This window comes from Chiroxiphia lanceolata, unplaced genomic scaffold (genome assembly GCF_009829145.1).
Source record: "Chiroxiphia lanceolata isolate bChiLan1 unplaced genomic scaffold, bChiLan1.pri scaffold_52_arrow_ctg1, whole genome shotgun sequence".
Taxonomy (NCBI): Eukaryota; Metazoa; Chordata; class Aves; order Passeriformes; family Pipridae; genus Chiroxiphia; species Chiroxiphia lanceolata.
The window spans coordinates 16,763-32,247 of record NW_022476525.1 but is presented as its reverse complement, the minus strand read 5'-3'; the positions used below and the strand labels follow the sequence as shown (position 1 = coordinate 32,247).

The following is a 15,485-nucleotide window of genomic DNA, read 5'->3' as shown; positions in this document are numbered from 1 at the left end:
TGTCCATAATAACCCCTACAAGTGACCTAACTGCAAACCATGTTGGGTACAGACCTGCTGACCTACATTCCAAGTGATCCATGCTGGCAGTGCCTTGGGTTTGCCAGGTTTTGGTAGCAGGGGGGCTCCAGGGCTGGGTTCTGTGAGCAGCTGCCAGAAACTTCCCCCACGTCCAGCAGAGCCAATTCCAGCTGGTTCCAGGATGGACCCGCCGCTGGCCAAGGCCGAGCCCATCAGAGATGGCAGTGACACCTCAGGGAAAATGTATCGAAGGAGGAAAATTCCTTGTGCAGATGGAATCAGGTGCAGAGAAGAGCTCAGTGAGAACAGGTGAGAGGAACAGCTCTGCAGACCCCCAGGGCAGTGCAGAAGGAGGGACAGGAGGTGCTCCAGGCTCTGGGGCTGAGATTCCCCTGCAGCCCAAGGAGGAGCCCACAGAGCAGGGGGATGCCCAAAAAGAAGGATGTGAGCCCGTGGGAAGCCTGTGCTGGAGCAGAGTCCCTGCAGCTGCTGCAGCCCCAGAGACCTCAAAGGGTCTCACTCAGCACTGCTGGTTATGGGGCCCCCACAGAAGGGGCTTGAGGCACAGGAATTGTCCATCCTGGCCCCAAGTCAGGTCCATGACTTTCTCTGAAAGTTGGAGAACAAAAAGAGGATTCCACTTGGGTTGTTCTTCAGGCAAGAAAAATAAGAAGTTTCCCAGGCTGTTGGTTAAACTGCAGGAGCTGGTTAGACAGCACCAGTTCCTGGCAGCAGAGAGTGTTTCTGAGCAGCTCAAGAGCAGCTCAGCCCAGGGCTGTTCATCAAGGCTGAGGCCTAAGGAGCATTTCTCAGATCACAGGGAGGCCTGGGGGGGTGGGGATGCACCACCACACCTGGAAAGGTGTCGTCCCAAGGACTTGCACAGCCGGGAGGTGTTTTCAGTTCCAGACCCCCCCCCGGTCACCCCACAAGGTGCTGGACGGCCCTTCAGACCCACCTGAGGCCACCCCCTGTCTCTCCAAGAACCTGCAGGAGGGAAAGCAGCTGAGTCTAAACCAGCAAGTGTTCTGTCGAGCTTTAATGTCTCGTGGCTGCTTGCAAGCTTGTTTTGCTTTGTTTGCTAACATGCAGAAATAGTAAAAAGCTTTGTGAGCTGTGCTTGACTTGTGAAACAGCCCCGGGCAGCCAACTCTGAAACAATAACGACTCAATGCGTCTCTCGAGTGTGTCATTATCGGCTTGTCGCAGGCCGGGGACCGAATGTGATGTTTGCGGCCAAGGCGGAGGCACAAACCCGTTCCGAACCCGCCGGGGCTCAGCGGGAAGGAGGAGCCCGCGGGCAGCCGCTCCCTCAGCGGCCCCTGGGGAGGGGACAGGGGGGACACGGCGGGCCGAGCCCGCCAGACCCCGCTCCCCAGGGCCGCCGACACCGCCCCGCCAGGGGAAGGTCGAGCCCGCCAGACCCCGTTCCCCGCGGCGCCTCCCGCCCCCTCCGCCCCCTCCGCCCGCAGCGAGCCCCGAGCCCCGGCAGGACCGAGTGCGGGTCCCACCTGCGCCGGGGCCGCCCCCCGAGCTCCGCCGCCGCCTCAGCGCCGTCCGGGCGCTGCCGCCGCTGCCCCAGCCCGGCAGAGGGAGGGGGCGGGCAGTGCCCGCCCGATCCGACCAATCAGCGCGCGAGGGCGAGGAGTGACGGGGGAAGCAGCCAATCATGGCGGGACTTGACCTCTGCCGCCGCCATTTTGTGGCGCGGCCCGGGCCGGGGGGCAGGAACGGGGTAGTGTCCGATCGCCGCGGCGGGCACAAAGACCCGACTGGGGGACATTGATGGGATTGGGAACGGCTCAGATCCGAGCAGGAGGATGAGAAGTCAAAAGAATCCTAATAAAATACCTTCCCCCACCCCTCCCTCCTTCACAGACTTCACTTTATCCCCTATTCCCTCCCTCCGCTCCGCGGCACAGGGGGATGGGGGTCCCACCGCTGCTTCCCGCTCAGGGAGAGGAGTCCGTGTCTGCTCCGTCCTGTGGGGTAGAGTGGAGTCCGTGTCTGCTCCGTCCAGCGTGGGGTACTTGGCACGGGACACAGTCCCTCGGGGCAGGAGAGGGGCTGTGTGGGCAGTTTTGGGCAGCAAAGGCAGCTCAGGTCGGGCCCCCGCTGCCCTGAAACTGCTGCTTGTGAGGCTCCTCCTGCGCTGGTTCGGGTGGTTCCTGTGACAGCGATTCCCGTCACACCTCAAATCATGGCTCACAGCAACGTGAGGCACATCCATTCCAATCTCCAGCCCTGGTCCTTTTGGGCACAACTACGAGCTCTCCATTCCCCGTGAAGTGGAGAGGGGAGTGTGGGGGAGAGCGTGTGCTGGAAGCAGGGGGGGGGGGCAGTTGGAAAGGAGGAGAGAGGGGAAAAAAACAGGGGTGGGACCCCTAAAGTGAGTGGGAATGGGGACTGGGACCCCCGAAACCAAGCATGGAGGGTGCTGAAGATTGGGGGGCGATGAGAAAGGAGAAGGAGTCGGGGGGGGGGGGGTAAAAGGGGAGCGGGACCCCCAAGCTTAATGTGGGGGGAGCTGAGGGTTGGGGGACAATGAGAAAAACAGTGGGAGGGGGGGAAATAGGGGCAGCTGGGACCCCCAAACAAAACAGGAGAGTTTGTGGGAGAATCTGGGACCTGCAAATCAGGCGTAGGCTGGGCTGGGGGAATGATGGAAAAGGGATGGGGGGGGGGAAGGGGTGATGGGATTCCTAAACTGAGTGGGAAGGGGGCTGAAACCCTGCAACTGAGCAAAGCAGGAGGAGGGGAAATACCCCTAAACCAAGCTGGGGGGAAGCTGGGGATTAAGGGGATGATGGAAAAGGGTGAGGAGAGAGGAAAAAAGGTGAGTTGGAAACACCTGGAATTGGGATAAACATAAAGAAATTGAATAAAGACATGTAAACCCCCACCACTTTACTGGGATTTGGGGTTTGGGGGAATATTCAGGAGGATTTTGTGGTTCTGAGAGGGTTTGGGGGAGTTTTCTCCATCCCTTTGCTCCCAGAAGTTGAGAGGGATCGATCTGTTGCCACAAAATGACTCAATGCCATTGAAATTGCCTCAATCCCACCTCAGAATATCTTGACCCCCACCTCAAAATGACTGAATCCCACCCTAAAAGTACTTGGTCCCACAGCTGCCTCTAAACCCCTGGGAGGGTGGGAGGCAACTGGGAGGTGTGAGATGGGGATTGGGAAAGCTGGGATGCGGTCTGGTAGGAGACAGCTAAAGGTTGGGGATGAAGAGGCCGGGGGGGACCCCGTTCCTGAGGGGGTTTCAAGGTATCCCTCTGAAGTTCTGAGGCCTGAACAACGGGCCTTGAGCCAGAGCTGATCTCTAGATGAACCTTCCAACCTACTGTTATATATAGTCATGTATCTGCTTATTAGCCAAAATCCTATGTAATCCTTAGTAAAATACGTAATACTAAACGTGATAGTAAGATATATTGGTATCTACTTAATTAGTGAATATTTGTATTTTTTATTAATGTATCTATCTTTCTGTATTTAGAGACTGGTCAAGGCCATGGAAGTAGATAACTGGCCTTATTGGACAGTAGTTGGTCCAAACTGACTCCCTTGATTTTCCTCTGAGTCCTGGCCAGGCTTTGGGTGAAAACTAAGGAGAGAAGAAAGCCAGACATTTTCCATACTAAGCCATGATGTAAGCTTGTTTGTTTGACAATATAAAAGCTGGACCCTCTCACAGCGAGGACAAAGGCCTCACCTGGGAGTGGATGCACTGGGTAGGATTCCCCAGTTCCCAGGCTGGTTCTCTGGCCCTTCACTGCGACCGGGGCTCCCCAGCTGACGGTAATGCATTAAATGGGTTAACTGCTGATGTATCTTTCTTAATCACTATAGACACTCTTTGTAGCAATGATTAGGTGCATTGCTAAGCTTATCCTTTTATAATTCTTGGCTTCTTTTGTATTTCCTTGCTGGTTTGCACTATAGTACATTTACAAACTTATTCTTTAAAGTTGGTGTCTGTGTTTCTTGTGCTGATCCTCGTCCCCAGTGGCAAAACAAGCTGAATGTTGGGGATGATGAGGCCAGGAGGGACCTCTTTCCTGAAGGGATTTTGGGGTATCACTCCTTCCTGAGGAAGTTTTGGGGTACCCTCTAGTACTGAGGGAGTTTTTGGAGTGCCCCCACTCCTGAGAGGGGTACTGGGAGATTTGAGTGGGAACACGTGGCTCCAGAACTTGGAGTTGGGCACCATAAGGAGGGACACAAGGAGCCTGTTTTGGAGATGATCCTGCTGCTTCCCGCCAATTTTGGGGGCTATAAACATCTTTTGGGGTTCCCCCTCCTCATTTTCAGGGGCTGAGGTGAACCTATGCCCACATGGTGGGTGTAGGGAACTGAGATTATGATCCTGGGAGAAACTTAGAAGGGGAACTTGGCAGGATAAATGTGGACGTGGTGAGATGTGTCCCTGTGTGTGGGTGTAGCAGTTTTAGTATAGAATCATGGAATCACAGAATCAGCTGGGTTGGAAGGGGCCTCCGAGATCATCAAGTCCAACCCTTGATCCAACCCCTCCGTGGTTCCCAGACCATGGCACTGATGCCACATCCAGTCTCTTCTTAAAAACCTCCAGGGACAGAGAATCCACCACTTCCCTGGGCAGCCCATTCCAATGGCTGAGTGCCCTCTCTGGAAAGAATTTCTTCCTAATATCCAACCTAAACCTCCCCTGGCACAGCTTAAGACCATGCCCTCTTATCTTACTGATAGCTACCTGGGAGAAGAGACCAACCCCCAGCTGGCTACAACCTCCTGTCAGGGAGTTGTAGAGAGTGATGAGGTCTTCCCTGAGCCTCCTCTTCTCCAGGCTGAACATCCCCAGCTCCCTCAGCCTCTCCTCATAGGACTTGTGCTCCAGTCCCTTCCTCAGCCTCGTTGCTCTTCTCTGCACCTGCTCCAGCCCCTCAATGTCCTTCCTGAGCTGAGGGCCCAGAACTGGACACAGCACTCCAGGGGTGGCCTCAGCAGCGCTGAGTTCAGGCCAACAATCACTTCCCTGCTCCTGCTGCCACACTCTTCCTGAGCCAGGCCAGGATCCATTGACCCTCTTGGCCATCTGGGCACACTCTGGCTCCTGTTCAGCTTCTGTCAATCCACACTCCCAGCTCCCTTCCTGCCTGGCTGCTCTCCAGCCACTCTGTCCCAGCCTGGAGCTGCCGGGGCTTGTTGTGGCCCAAGGGCAGGACCCGGCCCTTGGCCTTGTTGAACCTCATCCCATCGGAATCAGCCCATGTCTCCAGTCTGTCCAGGTCCCTCTGCAGAGCCCTCCTGCCTTCCCGCAGACCAACACTCCCCCCCAACTTGGTGTCATCTCCAAATTTGCTGATGGTGGACTCAATCCCCTCATCTAAATCATCGATAAAGATATTAAATAGAACTGGGCCCAGCACTGATCCCTGGGGACACCACCGTGACCGGATCCCAACTGGATGCAGCACCATCCCCACCACTCCCTGGGCCCTTAACCCAGCACAAAGTGCCCCTGTCCAAGCCGTGGCTGCAGCTTTTCCAGGAATGTGCCATGGGAAACGGTGTCCAAGGCTGTGCTGCAGTCCACGCAGACACATCCACAGCCTTCCCCTCATCCACCAAGCGGGTCACTTCGTCATAAAAGGAGATCAGGTTGATCAGACAGGACCTACCCCTCCTAAACCCATGCTGGCTGGGTCTGATCCCTTCCTGGCAACAAGCTCGAAACCAGGGAAGTGCTCTATGTTCCCAGAATTCCATTCTATTCCTTACGTAAGCAGAGGTATTAATACAAGGGGGAGGAAATTGGCTGCTCAGGCCTCTTCTGGCCGGGTTGGAGAGAAGGGGCGGCCTCGCTGAGCTCCTGTGAGGGGCTGTGGGGCCTCACAGGCCTCGGGAGGTGGTTGCTTCGTCCCGACTCGTAGGAGAAGTCTGTTGGCACAGTTCTGCTTTCTCAAGGGAAGTATTAAGATTCTTTTTGTTTGCTGGCTCTCTATTAGCCGTGTATATTTGGGTATATCTGTTTTTCAGTTTTTTCGGGATTGAGGTTCTCTTTTCTTATATGTATATAGTTTTCTGTAACTGCAATTCAGTGTAAATATATAAATATTGCTTTAGTTCAGTTTATTTCAGGTCCTTTGGGGTTTTTTTCCCTTTTCCCTTCTCTCTCCTTTACCCAATGGGGGGGAGGGAAAACGTTTGCTGTTAGTTCGGGGACATTGGCTGGGAAACTTTGGGTTATCTCGGTTTGTTTTGGTACAGTGTCTGGGAATGTTTGGGAACATTACCGGGAAAACTGCCAAGAGCACTTTGTTTATATAAACATGGCCCTTAGTTTTGGATAAATTACATGTTGGTTAGCAAAACAGACAAATGCTACTAGTCAGGCTATTGCAGATTTATTGACAGATAGTTAGTGAGACATGCTACTTTGCAAAATAGAGCTGCTATTGACTTTTTGCTTTTAGCACAGGGACATGGATGGGAAGGATTTGATGGGATGTGTTGCATGAACTTGAGTGACTAATCAACCTCCATTCACAAAAGCTTTACAACAGTTACAGGACCTAACAAAGAAGCTGATGGTGAACAACAGATGGAACCCCTTTGAAGGATGGGATTGGACTTTGGGATTAGGGCCATGGGTGAAAAAGATTTCAAGCCTTGGTGGTTGTACAAGTCCATACAGCTTTACCTTTAAGTGCCTTAGAAAATAAAGAAGAGGGAGATGTAGGGAACTGAGATTACAGGACCCTGGGAGAAACTTAAGGGGAACTTGGCAAGATAAAAGTGGATGTGGTGAGATGTGTCTTTGTGTGAGGGAAAGTGCTTGGGAGTATTTTTCTCATGGGCAGTGAATGCTTAACTAAAAAGTAGATCTAGAGAAGAGTTACTAACAGGAATTTACTGCTGATGTAACGGGGTATACAGACAGTGAAAGAACTGTAATAAAGGATTCCATTACACCTCATGGGGTCTGTGCCCGAGATGTCACGGACGCCCACCTGGCTCCCCCCTGCTGTCAGGGAGTTGTAGAGACTGAGGAGATCTCCCCTGAGCATCCTCTTCTCCAGCTCCCTCAGCCTCTCTTCATACCACTTGTGCTCCAGTCCCTTCCTCAGCCACACTGCTCTTCTCTGGACCTGCTCCAGCCCCTCAATGTCCTTCCTGAGCTGAGGGCCCAGAACTGGACACAGCACTCCAGGGGTGACCTCACCAGCGCTGAGTCCAGGGGAAGAATCGCTTCCTTGGACCTGTTGGCCACACTGTTCCTGAGCCAGGCCAGGATCCATTGACCCTCTTGGCCACCTGGGCACACTCTGGCTCCTGTTCAGCTTCCTGTCAATCCACACTCCCAGCTCCCTTCCTGCCTGGCTGCTCTCCAACCACTCTGTCCCAACCTGGAGCTGCCGGGGCTTGTTGTGGCCAAAGGGCAGGACCCGGCACTTGGCCTGGTTGAACCTCATCCCGTTGGAATCAGCCCATGTCTCCAGCTTGTCCAGGTCCCTCTGCAGAGCCCTCCTGCCTTCCCACAGATCAACACTCCCCCCCAACTTGGTGTCATCTGCAAATTTGCTGATGGTGGACTCAATCCCCTCATCTAAATCATCGATAAAGATATTAAATAGAACTGGGCCCAGCACTGATCTCTGTGGGACACCACTGGTGACCAGATCCCAACAGGATCAGCACTGTTCCCCTCGTGCCCTTGCTTATGCAGGAAAAGTCATGAACTGCTCCAAAACCTCTTCCACACTCAGGACACTTGCAGGGCCGTTCCCCTGTGTGCGTCTGCTGATGGATGAGGAGATGGGAGCTGGTCTAGAACCTCTTCCCACACTTGGGACACTCGTAGGGCCGTTCCCCGGTGTGGATCTTCTGGTGGTGGATCAGGTTGGACCTGATGCTGAAGCTCTTCTCACACTCCAGGCACTTATAGGGTCGGCACTGGTGGGTGATGAGGTAGGAGCAGTCACTGAAGCTCTTCCCACATTCCCCACACGTGTAGGGCCGTTCCCCCATGTGGATCATCTGGTGGTGGATCAGGTAGGAGCCCAAGCTGAAGCTCTTCCCACATTTCTGACACTTGTAGGGCTTCTCCCCACTGTGCAGACGCTGGTGGGTGATGAGGCAGGAGTTCCAACTGAAGCTCTTCCACATTCCAAGCACTTGTAGGGGTGTTCCCCAGTGTGCAGGGATTGCTGAGTGCTAAGCCTGGAGCTCTGGATGAAGCTCTTTCACAATTTCAATCACACGGGCCCCTCCTCAGTGTGTACCTGTTGGTGGTAGAAGAGGTGGGAGATCTGGGCGAAGCTCTTCCGACACTCCAAGCACCTGTAGGGCTTTTCCCTGGGTTGAAACTGAATGTGGACCATCAGGTCAGGGCCCTGGATGAAGGTCTGGCCACCTTCCTGGCGCAGGGTGGGTCTTTCCTCCTCAGAGCACCCTGGGCTGGCTTTGGAGCCCCTCCTCCTGGGAGATCTTCGTGGCTTTCCCTCCCCGCTGCCTTCCTGCACCGTGGAGCCCTTCAAAACGGCCTCTCCCACCAGGCTCTGCCGGGGGGATTTGTCCTCCGGGCTCTCCGTCCTCAGCTCGGGGCCTGGGGTAGGAGGGAAGAAGGACAGGGAGGGGATTTGCCTCCAGCCCAGAGGGAAGGCCAACGACATCCCCCCAACTCCGGCCCCGGCAGGACAGCGGCGGCAGCGGGGTTGTCCTGCAGCCGGGGGCCATGCTCAGCTGGGAGATACAGGACAAGACAAGGCAAAGGAGCATTGACTTCCTCCTCACCTGCCTGGGGGTCCCGGGGCATCTTCCTCTTCCTTGTAGCCTTCTCCTCCATTCAGCCAAGGTTTGGGAAGGAGAAATGCTGGTGTGGGGGGTAAACCAAGGTGTGAGTGTGTTGGGTTGGGGGTTTCTCCTACTAAAGTCCATCTCTAGAAGCACCGAGCATCTTGTGTCTGTAAAAACCTCCAAAACACCAAGATTCATCCCAGAAAAACACAAACCCATGAAGACTCTGCCTTAAAAAACCCTCCCAGGAGTTTCCCTTCTCCAGTGTCTCAACTTTGGCATTCTGGGGTTCCCCCCGTCCAGGCTCCTGATGGTCCCGCGCACATTGAGGGTTCCTCCTGTCCAGAGTCGTCACCCTCTCCGGGCTTCTGGGGGTCCCAGGAATCCCAGAATCGCCCCCTCTCCAGTCTCCCCACTTTGGGTTCCTGAACTTTCCCCGCTCTCCACGGTGCTGCTCAGGGATACGGGGAAATTTGGAGGTCCCAGGGGTCCCTTCTCCCCTCTCTCTCTGCTCGGAGGTACCGGGTTCCCAAGGTCCCCCCTCTCCTGGGTCCCACCTTCCTCGGGCTCCACTTTCAGGCTCCCGGGGTCCCCCCCACGTGCTCCCCCTCCAGGCTGCCGGGGGTCCCCCAGCTCCGCTCTCGCCCCGCTCCGCTCTCCCCACTCCGGGGTTCCTCCCGCACCCCCGGCTCTCCCGAGGGGTCCCCAAACCCGCTGGGTCGTGTCCGTCCGTCCCCCCCGGCCCAGCCCCCCCGCCGGTACCGCGGGACAGCGGAGGCGGCGGGGCCTGACCCGGGATCACCGACCCCCACTGCGGGGGGGACCCGCATCCCCCCGCCCACCGCCGGGAACCCACCCCGGGACCCCCAAAAACACCTCCCGGGGACCCCCGATAGCCCCCCGAGGGGCATTTGGGGCTCAGCTTTGGGGTCCTGCAAGATCCAAACATTCACCCCCCTACCCGCCATGAACAAAAAACAACGAACCAACCAACCAAGATTTTTGGGACGAGCTCCTTGTTCCCAGGAACCTGCGGGACGGGGCGGGGCGATCCTCTCTCGTTTCCTTTTCCTGCTTTATCCCCTCCCGTTCCTCCCGCTCCGCCTTTTCCTGTTCCGTCCCTGCGGCCGCGGAGCTCTCGGGTGAGCGGGGGGACACGGTGGGAAAGGGGGAAGGAGAGGGGGAAAAGAGGGGATGGGACCCGCAAACTGAGCGCGAGGGGCGGTGGGTCACCCCCAAAGGGAGCTGGGAAGGAGCCGGGGTTTGGGGGGACGGGGGGAAAGGGGTGGGAGAGGGGGGATGAGGGGAGGTGGGACGGCGGGAAAGGGCTTCCCTTGGGGTCCCTTCGTGTCCCCATCCCTTGGGCCCTGGAGAGAGGGGACCCCCGAGCCCCCTGTCCCGAGCGAGCGGTCGGGGCCGCGCTGCTCGTTCTGAATTCCCGTCAGGCTGAACAAAGACCCGCTCCCGTGTCGGGAGCTCTTGTGTTTTCTTGTCCCCAACACTTGCAGGAGCTCCCCCCGCATTCCCAAAGTCCTGCCGGGCGCTGGCTCGCCAGGCCCAGCAGAGCCCCCCAATCCCTGCCGTGCCCCCCAGAGCTCGGTGCGGGGGTGGGATAGAACAGGAGAGCCGGGCTGGGCCCGGGGAAGGGCCGGGAAGGGAAGCGGGAATGGCCCCGGGGCTTGGATGCCGCGTCGGTGCTGCCGCGGGGCTGGGCCGGAGCTGGGAAACAGGGCCGGGCAAGAGAGGAGAGAGAAAGTGCTGCGGGACTCGAGAGCCGAGCCCCGAATGTCTGGGGGGGCTCTGGGTTTGTGGGGTTTTGAGGGAGAGGATGTTTGGGTGTTGCAGGACCCCAAAGCTGAGCCGCAAATGCGCCTCGGGGGGCTATCGGGGGTCCCCGGGAGGTGTTTTTGGGGGTCCCGGGGTGGGTTCCCGGCGGTGGGCGGGGGGATGCGGGTCCCCCCCGCGGTGGGGTCGGTGTTGCTGGGTCAGGCCCTTGGTTGCCAGCCCGGAGCACGGAGAGGGGGGAGCCCTGGGAGCCCGAGAGGGGGATCCAGGAGAGGGGGGACCCTCGGGCCTCCAAAGTGGAGAGAGCAGAGAGGGGGTAGTGCTGGGAGGGTCATTTTGGGCTGAGTCTTGGGGGTGCAGGGGGGACACAGTGCTGGGGAAGGGGGTTCCCGGGGGTCCCAGGTCTAAGGAAAAGGGGGTGCAGGGACTTGGAGAGGTGGGATGGGGTGTCAAGTGGGGGTCCAGGTTACAGGGTAGGGGGACACACAATGACAGGAAAGTGGGTTCAGGGGGTTCCTCAGTGTTCAAAATGCGGGGGTCTGGGGTTTCAGAAAAGCAGGAACGGGAGTCCAGGAGGTCCCAGTGTCAAGGAAAAGGGAGACCTGGGGGCTGGGAGAGGCTGGATGGCAGAGAAAGAGGGTGCAGGGGGGTATTGGTGCAGGATAAGGGGGTGCAGGGGGGTTCTTGTGCCCAGAAATGGGGGCTCAAGGGGGGGTCCCAGAATCAAGGAGAAAGGGGTGATGTAGGGATCGGCACCAGACTGGGTCTAGAGGGTCCCTGTGCCCAGGAAAGGGGGCTCCAGGGGCCTCCAGTGTGAGGGAAAGGTTGTTCATTGGGTGGGGAGACCTGGGATGTTCTGGAAGGGGGTTCAGAGGGTCCTGGGTGTTGAGGAAAGGGAGGGTTATGGTCTGGAAGAGGCGGGAATGGGGGTCCAGGGGGTGCCATGGTCAAGGAAAAGGGAAAGTCTGAGGTCTTGGTGAGGTGGGATGGTCAGGAAGGAGGGTGCAGGGGGCCCTGATTCACAGCAGTGGGGGTCCAGGAAAAGGGAGTGTGGAGTCTGGGAGAGGTGAGGTAGCCAGGAAGTGGGTGCAGGGGGTCCCGGTCCTAGATAAGGGGCTGCACGGGGGGTCTCAGTGCACAGAAATGGGGGGTTCAGGGACCCCCTGGGACACCCCAGGACCCCCCTGCAGGAAGCACTGGGAGTGGGGAACTGGGGAGACACGGAGATTTGGGTGTTGCGGTTATCCCAAGGTCAAGGAAAGGGGGGAACTGAGAGAGCCAGGAAGGGGCTGCAGGGGGTGCTGGGGTGAAGGAAAGGGGGGCTGGGAGTGAGGTGACCTGGGGTGGCTGGGAATTGGGGCTAAGGAAAAGGGGGATCCAAGGGCTGGGAGAGGTGGGATGACCAAAAAAAGGGGGGCAGAGGGGTCCTGGAATCAAAGAAAGGGGGGTCTGGGGGCTGGAAAACTGGGAATGGCTGGGCAGGGGGTCCCAGTGCCCAGGAAAAGGGGGTGCTGGGGGATCCCAATAATAATAGGGAAGAGAAGGAGGAAACAATGGGATGAGGCTCCCAAGTGCCGATTTCCAGGGGCAGGAAGGCAGGGAGAGGGCAGGGAAGTGCCCCCAGGGAAAGGGATCCCGGAGTGGATCTGCTGGTCAGGGCCAGAGTGGGAACTGGGAACAAGGATTTTGGGAATGCAGAGCAGCAGGAAAGGGTTTACCCTCTCCCTCCTGCCCTTTCCAGAGCTCAGTCACTCCCAGTATGAGCCCAGTTGCTCCCACTATATCCCACTTGCCCACAACATGGTCCCAATTGGCCCCAGCATAGTGCCAGTCACTCCCAGTACGATCCCAGTGTGGGCCCAATTTCTCCCAGTATGATTCCAGCTGCCCCAGCTGTGGTTCCAGTCCCCCCAGCATGGTTCCAGTATCTTCTAGTTGATCCCACTTGCTGCCAGCATGGGCCAAGGAGCTCCCAGTAACCCCCAGTAAGGTTCCATTCACACCCACTGTAATCCCAGTTGCTCCTAATATGGTCCCAGTCACCTCCAGTATGATCCCAGTAGCTTCCTGTCACTGCCAATATGAACCCAGTATCATGCCAGTTCCTTCCTGTCATTCCCAGTATGATCCCAGTTCCCTCCAGTGTGGTTCCACTTGCTCCCCTTGTGACACCAGTCACTTCCAGTATGATGCCATTTACATGGTCCCAGTTGCTCCCACTCACCCCCAGCATGATGCCAGTCACTCTCAGATACTGATGATCCCAGTGTAGCCCAGTTGCTCCCAGTATGATCTCAGGATGATCCCAGTGTAGCCCAGTCTCTCCCAGTACGATCTCAGGATGATCCCAGTGTAGCCCAGTCTCTCCCAGTACGATCTCTCCCAGTACGATCTCAGGATGATCTCAGGATGATCCCAGTGTAACCCAGTCTCTCCCAGTATGATCTCAGGATGATCCCAGTGTAGCCCAGTCTCTCCCTGGGTGAGCCCAAAGCTCCTGGAACACCTGGAGGACCCACCCAGAGGAAGGGTCCCTCCAGGTTCTGTGGCTGCAGAAGAGCCCCCAGGAGCCGAGGTCCCCCCAGAGCCCCCCAGGCAGGAGAAGGTGGTGACAACTCTCCAGCCCGGGGTCCCGGGAGCACCGGGGGGTCTCCAGCCCGACCCCCAGCAAGGGGCTCCCACAACCCCTCACGCTGCCCCCAGAATCCCTCAGGATTCCCCATCATCCGTCTCTGCATTCCCCCCTCCAAGATCTGCAGGCTCCTGAGATGAACCCAAAGGGCTGGAAGTGCCACAAGCCCTGAATTTTTATCTCCAGCCACCCCTTTTCCCTCTTTTGCTGTTCTTTTGCCCTTCCTGGGATCCCCCCAGGGGGTGGGAGCAGCCAAGAGCCCAGCGCTGCCCCATCCCGACCTGCCCCAGCTCCATCCCTGCTTCTCCCGGGGGATGTGATGGGTTTGGGGGGAACGGGGGCCAAGGGTGGGTACTGGTCCTGGGGAGAGGAGAAGGGATGGAGGAGGAGGAGGGGAAGGAAGAGGACCTTCAGAGTGGGGAGAGCAAAGAGGAGTGATGCTAGAACTGGGGGACCCCCAAACCCTGAAACAGGGGCCTTGAGAGGGGGTACCCTTGGGACACTGAAGTGGGAGCCCAGAGAGGGGGGAGCCCTTGGACCCCCAGCAGTGCAGACAGGGGGGACCCTGGAGAAAGGGGAGCCTGGAGAAGGGGGAGTCCTGAGAGGGGGTACTCCCAATACATGTGGGACTTCTGGCAGCCTTGACCAGGGAACCCCCAGAACCCCAAAGTACAGAGACCAGAGAGGGGGGACTACTGGGAGGGCTTTTTGGGCTGAATCATAGTGTTTTGGAGGTTTTCTTGGCCAGAAGCCGCCCAGTAACATGTAGAGATGGACTTGGGCAGGAGGAACCCCCAAGCCAATGCACTCACACTTTGTTTTTCCCCCCACACCAGGATTTCTCCTTCCCAAACCTTGGCTGAATGGAGGAGGAGGCTGCGAGGAAGAGGAAGATGCCCCGGGACCCCCAGGCAGGTGAGGAGGAAGTCAATGCCCCTTTGCCCTGTCTTGTCCTGTATCTCCCAGCTGAGCATGGCCCCCGGCTGCAGGACAACCCCGCTGCCGCCGCTGTCCTGCCGGGGCCGGAGTTGGGGGGATGTCCTCGGCCTTCGCTCTGGGCCGGAGGCAAATCCCCTCCCTGTCCTTCTTCCTTCCTGCCCCAGGCCCCGAGCTGAGGACGGAGAGCCCGGAGGACAAATCCCCCCGGCAGAGCCTGGTGGGAGAGGCCGTTTTGAAGGGCTCCACGGTGCAGGAAGGCAGTGGGGAGGGAAAGCCACGAAGGTCCCCCAGGAGACGGGGCTCCAAAGCCAGCCCAGGGTGCTCTGAGGAGGAAAGACCCACCCTGTGCCAGGAAGGCGACGAGAGCTTGAGCGAGAGCTCCGACCTGGAGGTCCATGAGCAGCTCCATGCTGGGAAAAGGCCGTTCAAGTGCTTGGAATGTGGGAAGAGGTTTAGCAAGAGATACCACCTGATCCGCCACCAGCGCACCCACACTGGGGAAAGGCCCTACAAGTGCTTGGAGTGTGGGAGCAGCTTCAGCCGGCGCTTCTGCCTGATCCGCCACCAGATCATCCACACCGGAGAACAACCCTACCAGTGTGGGGAATGTGGGAAGAGCTTCAATGACCGCTCCAACCTCATCACCCACCAGCGCCTGCACTCCAGGAAACGGCCCTACAAGTGCTTGGAATGTGGGAAGAGCTTCAGCCTGAGATCTGACCTGGTCCGCCACCAGAAGATCCACAGTGGGGAACGGCCCTACAAGTGTCCTGAGTGTGGGAAGAGGTTTAAGACCAGCTCACATCTCCTCCTGCACCAGCGGACGCACACAGATGAGAGGCCCTTCCTCTGCACCGACTGCGGGAAGAGCTTCAACCGCAACTCCCACCTTGTCCTGCACAGGCGCATCCACACTGGAGAGAGGCCCTACAAGTGTGATGAGTGTGGGAAGAGCTTCACCCACAGCTCTGGCTTGACCACACACCAACGGACCCACCGGTAAGGAGAGCCCTGTGAGCACCTCAACTGCGGGAAGAGCTTCATCTGCTGCTCCAACTCCATCAGTCATCGGAGGACCCACATTGGTTCCACAGTGACCCACATTGGGCACAGATCTGTTGACTCATGTTCCAGATGATCCATACTGGGCAGTGCATTGGGTTTGCCAGGTTTTGGTAGCAGGGGGACTCCAGGGCTGGGTTCTGAGAGCAGCTGCCAGAAACTTCCCCCATGTCCAGCAGAGCCAATTCCAGCTGGCTCCAGGAGGGACCCGCCGCTGGCCAAGGCCGAGCCCATCAGAGCCTATTGCTGGGGGCAAC

General features: G+C 57.8%; 2 protein-coding genes and 2 long non-coding RNA genes across 4 annotated transcripts; 1 reads left to right on the top strand and 3 right to left on the bottom strand.

Moving 5' to 3' along the window:
- Positions 1–43: 43 nt before the first annotated feature.
- LOC116781680 lies at positions 44–12,966 on the bottom strand. Its single transcript, XR_004354936.1, has 3 exons — positions 12,851–12,966; positions 7,371–7,378; positions 44–54 (listed from the first exon to the last, which is right to left on the bottom strand). It is a non-coding gene; the product is annotated as an uncharacterized LOC116781680 (long non-coding RNA).
- LOC116781676 lies at positions 1,046–2,193 on the bottom strand. The gene is made up of 2 exons (XR_004354932.1): positions 1,961–2,193; positions 1,046–1,328 (listed from the first exon to the last, which is right to left on the bottom strand). It is a non-coding gene; the product is annotated as an uncharacterized LOC116781676 (long non-coding RNA).
- LOC116781673 (zinc finger protein 3-like) lies at positions 7,601–8,496 on the bottom strand. The gene has a single exon (XM_032677385.1). It carries the CDS (start codon positions 8,178–8,180, stop codon positions 7,842–7,844), a length of 339 nt encoding a protein of 112 aa, XP_032533276.1. The 5' UTR covers positions 8,181–8,496; the 3' UTR covers positions 7,601–7,841.
- A 1,387-nt stretch (positions 12,967–14,353) lies between the features above and the next one.
- Positions 14,354–15,459, top strand: LOC116781674 (zinc finger protein 436-like; the record flags this gene model as incomplete). Its single annotated transcript, XM_032677387.1, has 1 exon — positions 14,354–15,459. A coding segment is annotated over one exon (816 nt), but the record flags the coding sequence as incomplete, so codon positions are not given.
- Between the last annotated feature and the right edge of the window lie 26 nt (positions 15,460–15,485).